Source organism: Triticum dicoccoides, chromosome 2A (genome assembly GCF_002162155.2).
Source record: "Triticum dicoccoides isolate Atlit2015 ecotype Zavitan chromosome 2A, WEW_v2.0, whole genome shotgun sequence".
Lineage (NCBI taxonomy): Eukaryota > Viridiplantae > Streptophyta > Magnoliopsida > Poales > Poaceae > Triticum > Triticum dicoccoides.
In genome coordinates, this window is record NC_041382.1 from 715,624,127 (window position 1) to 715,627,512 (window position 3,386).

At 57.7% G+C, this 3,386-nt stretch overlaps 1 protein-coding gene across 1 annotated transcript; it reads left to right on the plus strand.

Moving 5' to 3' along the window:
• Positions 1 to 922: 922 nt before the first annotated feature.
• On the plus strand, positions 923 to 3,055 carry LOC119356532 (polyphenol oxidase, chloroplastic-like). Its single transcript, XM_037623498.1, has 2 exons — positions 923 to 1,499; positions 1,723 to 3,055. Exons 1-2 carry the CDS (start codon positions 943 to 945, stop codon positions 2,837 to 2,839), a joined length of 1,674 nt encoding a protein of 557 aa, XP_037479395.1. The 5' UTR covers positions 923 to 942; the 3' UTR covers positions 2,840 to 3,055.
• The last annotated feature ends 331 nt before the right edge of the window (positions 3,056 to 3,386 follow it).

The following is a 3,386-nucleotide window of genomic DNA, read 5'->3' on the forward strand; positions in this document are numbered from 1 at the left end:
AGGATTGAGTAGCAAAATTTTCCTGTCCATTGATATTGATTTTAGTACATTATTATTGAAGTGAAGTACATTAGTTTGCTACACAACATCGGATCTTGATCCAAAGGTTGCGGAGCCCCTCGAACAGCCACACCTTGTGTTGCCCATCAGCATCGGTCGAACCACCGCCCCTACCACCGGTGACCGACGGGCGCCGCCATGCATCGCCCTGCCCTGCTTGAATCGCCACCCCAGCTCTCGGGCTATCCTCTAAACCCCACCGTTTTCCAGTCGGCGACCACCCCCGCACCCTAACCGCGCAAGCCTTGGCCACACTCCTGGCCCCCTCCCCCCTCACCCACCTTGTGTCGGCGCACGCAGCCAGCTGTATTGTTGCCGGTGCCGGCTCGTTCCTGGCGAGACTTCGCCGAGGACGTCAGGGCTTCGCTCGAATTCGATTAATGTGTCCAAAAATATAGGTGACTCTCATTATCAATCGGTAGGTTCAAACACATGTACACATGTCACAGTACAGTGTGTAACTGTTTATTATGCAGTGTACCAAAATTGTCAAGCACTCTACTGTACTATACGTAGCTGCTTAGTGTGCATGTCACGATCCCTTTTAAGATCCAAGTGGTTTGTCACGTTTGATAGGTAAGCACCGAATGGTGAGCCATCTCAAAAACAAAGGTAAGCACTTTACCGTGTATCAACTTAAGTAACTTGCGAATCCTGAACTGCACTTTAGTCCTTGCCAAGTTGCCATCCACCCTCGACGAACAGTGACCAACAGTTGTAAGGCAGTTCAACCATCACACGTAACCAACAGTCAAACCCAACAGCTGCGAGCCCTGCCGCACGTGCACGAAGTGGCACGCACGGCTACATATAGCACCACACGGAACAGTGCAACACATGTCACAGACTCACAGTTCACCATTTTACCTCCTCGAGTTCACCATGGAGATCAGCACGAGCGTGGCAAGGTGCACTCGCATGCCGTGCAGCCTCCAAGCCCTCGTGCCCACGAAGGCGAGGCAGACGCGGCGCCTGACGTGCAAGGCAACCGGCGGCCGCGTCGACCGCCGCGACGTGCTCCTCGGCCTCGGCAGCGCCGCGGCGGCCGGGCTGGGCGCGCAGCGGGGCCGAGGGGCGATTGCCGCGCCCATCCAGGCCCCGGACCTCGGCAACTGCAACCCGCCCGACCTCCCGAACACGGCGCCTGACACCAACTGCTGCCCGACGTCCGGCACCGGCATCATCGACTTCGTGCTGCCGCCGGCCTCCTCGGCGCCGCTCCGCGTGCGCCCGGCCGCGCACCTGGCGGACGCGGAGTACCTGGCCAAGTACGAGCGGGCCGTGGCGCTCATGAAGCAGCTGCCCGCCGACGACCCGCGCAGCTTCGAGCAGCAGTGGCGCGTGCACTGCGCCTACTGCGACGGCGCCTACGACCAGGTCGGCTTCCCGGACCTGGAGATCCAGGTGCACAACTGCTGGCTCTTCTTCCCATGGCACAGGTACGTAACGTACACCACATAATAAATACGCGTTGTTTACACATAACACATGCATGCATCTCCATTTTTGTCAGCTTAGTAATTGCCTAATTGGTCGTCGCGGGTGTGCAGTAAGCATGACTGCATGAGTACGTGTGGGCACCTTTCGTACAGTGCGCCAGCTGAACGTGCCGTAACTTGTCACAATGTTTGACTTTTTTTGGTGCTGCGTGTGTACGTGCAGGTTCTACCTCTACTTCCACGAGCGGATCCTCGGCAAGCTCATCGGCGACGACACCTTCGCGCTGCCCTTCTGGAACTGGGACGCGCCGGACGGCATGACGCTGCCGGCGATCTACGCCAACAGGTCGTCGCCGCTCTACAACGAGAGGCGCAACCCCGCCCACCAGCCGCCGTTCCCGGTCGACCTCGACTTCAACGAGATAGATGTCATCATCCCAACAGACGAGCAGATCGACCAGAACCTCAACATCATGTACCGCCAGATGGTGTCGGGTGCCAAGAAGACTCGGCTGTTCATGGGGCAGCCGTACCGCGCCGGCGACCAGCCGGACCCTGGCGCGGGCTCCGTGGAGAACGTGCCGCACGGCACGATGCACACCTGGACGGGCGACCCGGCGCAACCCAACAACGAGGACATGGGCAACTTCTACTCGGCGGCGCGCGACCCCATCTTCTTCGCGCACCACGGCAACATCGACCGCCTCTGGCACGTCTGGCGCGGCCTCCGCCCCGGCAACGCCGACTTCACCGACACTGACTGGCTTGACACCGCCTTCCTCTTCTACGACGAGGAGGCCCGCCCCGTGCGCGTCCGCGTCCGCGACTGCCTCGACCCGGCCGCCATGGGGTACGCGTACCAGGGCGTCGGCCTGCCGTGGCTGAAAGCCAAGCCGGCCAAGAGATCCCGCAGGACGCCGGCGCCCGCCGCGGGCGCGCTCCCGGCGACGCTGAGGGAGACCGTGCGGGTGACGGTGACAAGGCCCCAGGTGTCGAGGAGCGACAAGGAGAAGGAGGAGGCGGAGGAGGTGCTGATCGTCGAGGGGATCCAGGTCGCCGACCACTTCAAGTTCGTCAAGTTCGACGTGCTGGTGAACGCGCCCGAGAGCGGAGGCGATGCCGCGTCGGGGTACTGCGCCGGCAGCGTCGCGATGACGCCGCACATGGTCCGGACGAACAAGAAGAAGGGCTCCGTGAAGACGGTGGCGAGGTTCGGCGTCTGCGACCTCATGGACAACATCGGGGCAGACGGCGACAAGACGGTGGTCGTGTCGCTTGTGCCCAGGTGCGGCGGCGAGCTGGTCACCATCGGCGGCGTCAGCATCGGCTATACCAAGTGAAGCACCGCCACCGTATATACCGTGTGGTGTATATCTAAACAAGTCGCTCATGAGCGATCGTTGCGTGCTTTACGTCACGTATGTCTAGCGTATATTGCACCGTATGTTACGTGCATCTACTGTGCTTATATTGCAGCGTATGTCTAGCGTATTCTAATAAGAACAATTGGAACGGTGCACTTTATTGTCCTTACTTCATATATAGTACTCATGTTACAAGTACATTAATCCCACTATTTTCTTAAAGTTCCTGCAAAAAAATGCATCTGTGACATTGCCCGTAAAAATAGATTTTATTTTAGGCAAGCCAGTGAAATTAGATGTGCGGGTTAGAAGAGAGAGGATTTTCTAACGGAGCCAGTTTCTACCGATGTCCTGCTAGCTTGAAGTGCGCTTTGTGTGTACGTACACATATCACATATGAAGTATTTGATTCATTTCTTGATTATATATGTGATTTCTTCTTTTTTGTTGGGACCCACACACTGTTTAGGAGCAGGACCTTATTGCAATCAAAACATTTTGTTCTTTTAACCCACGGTCCATC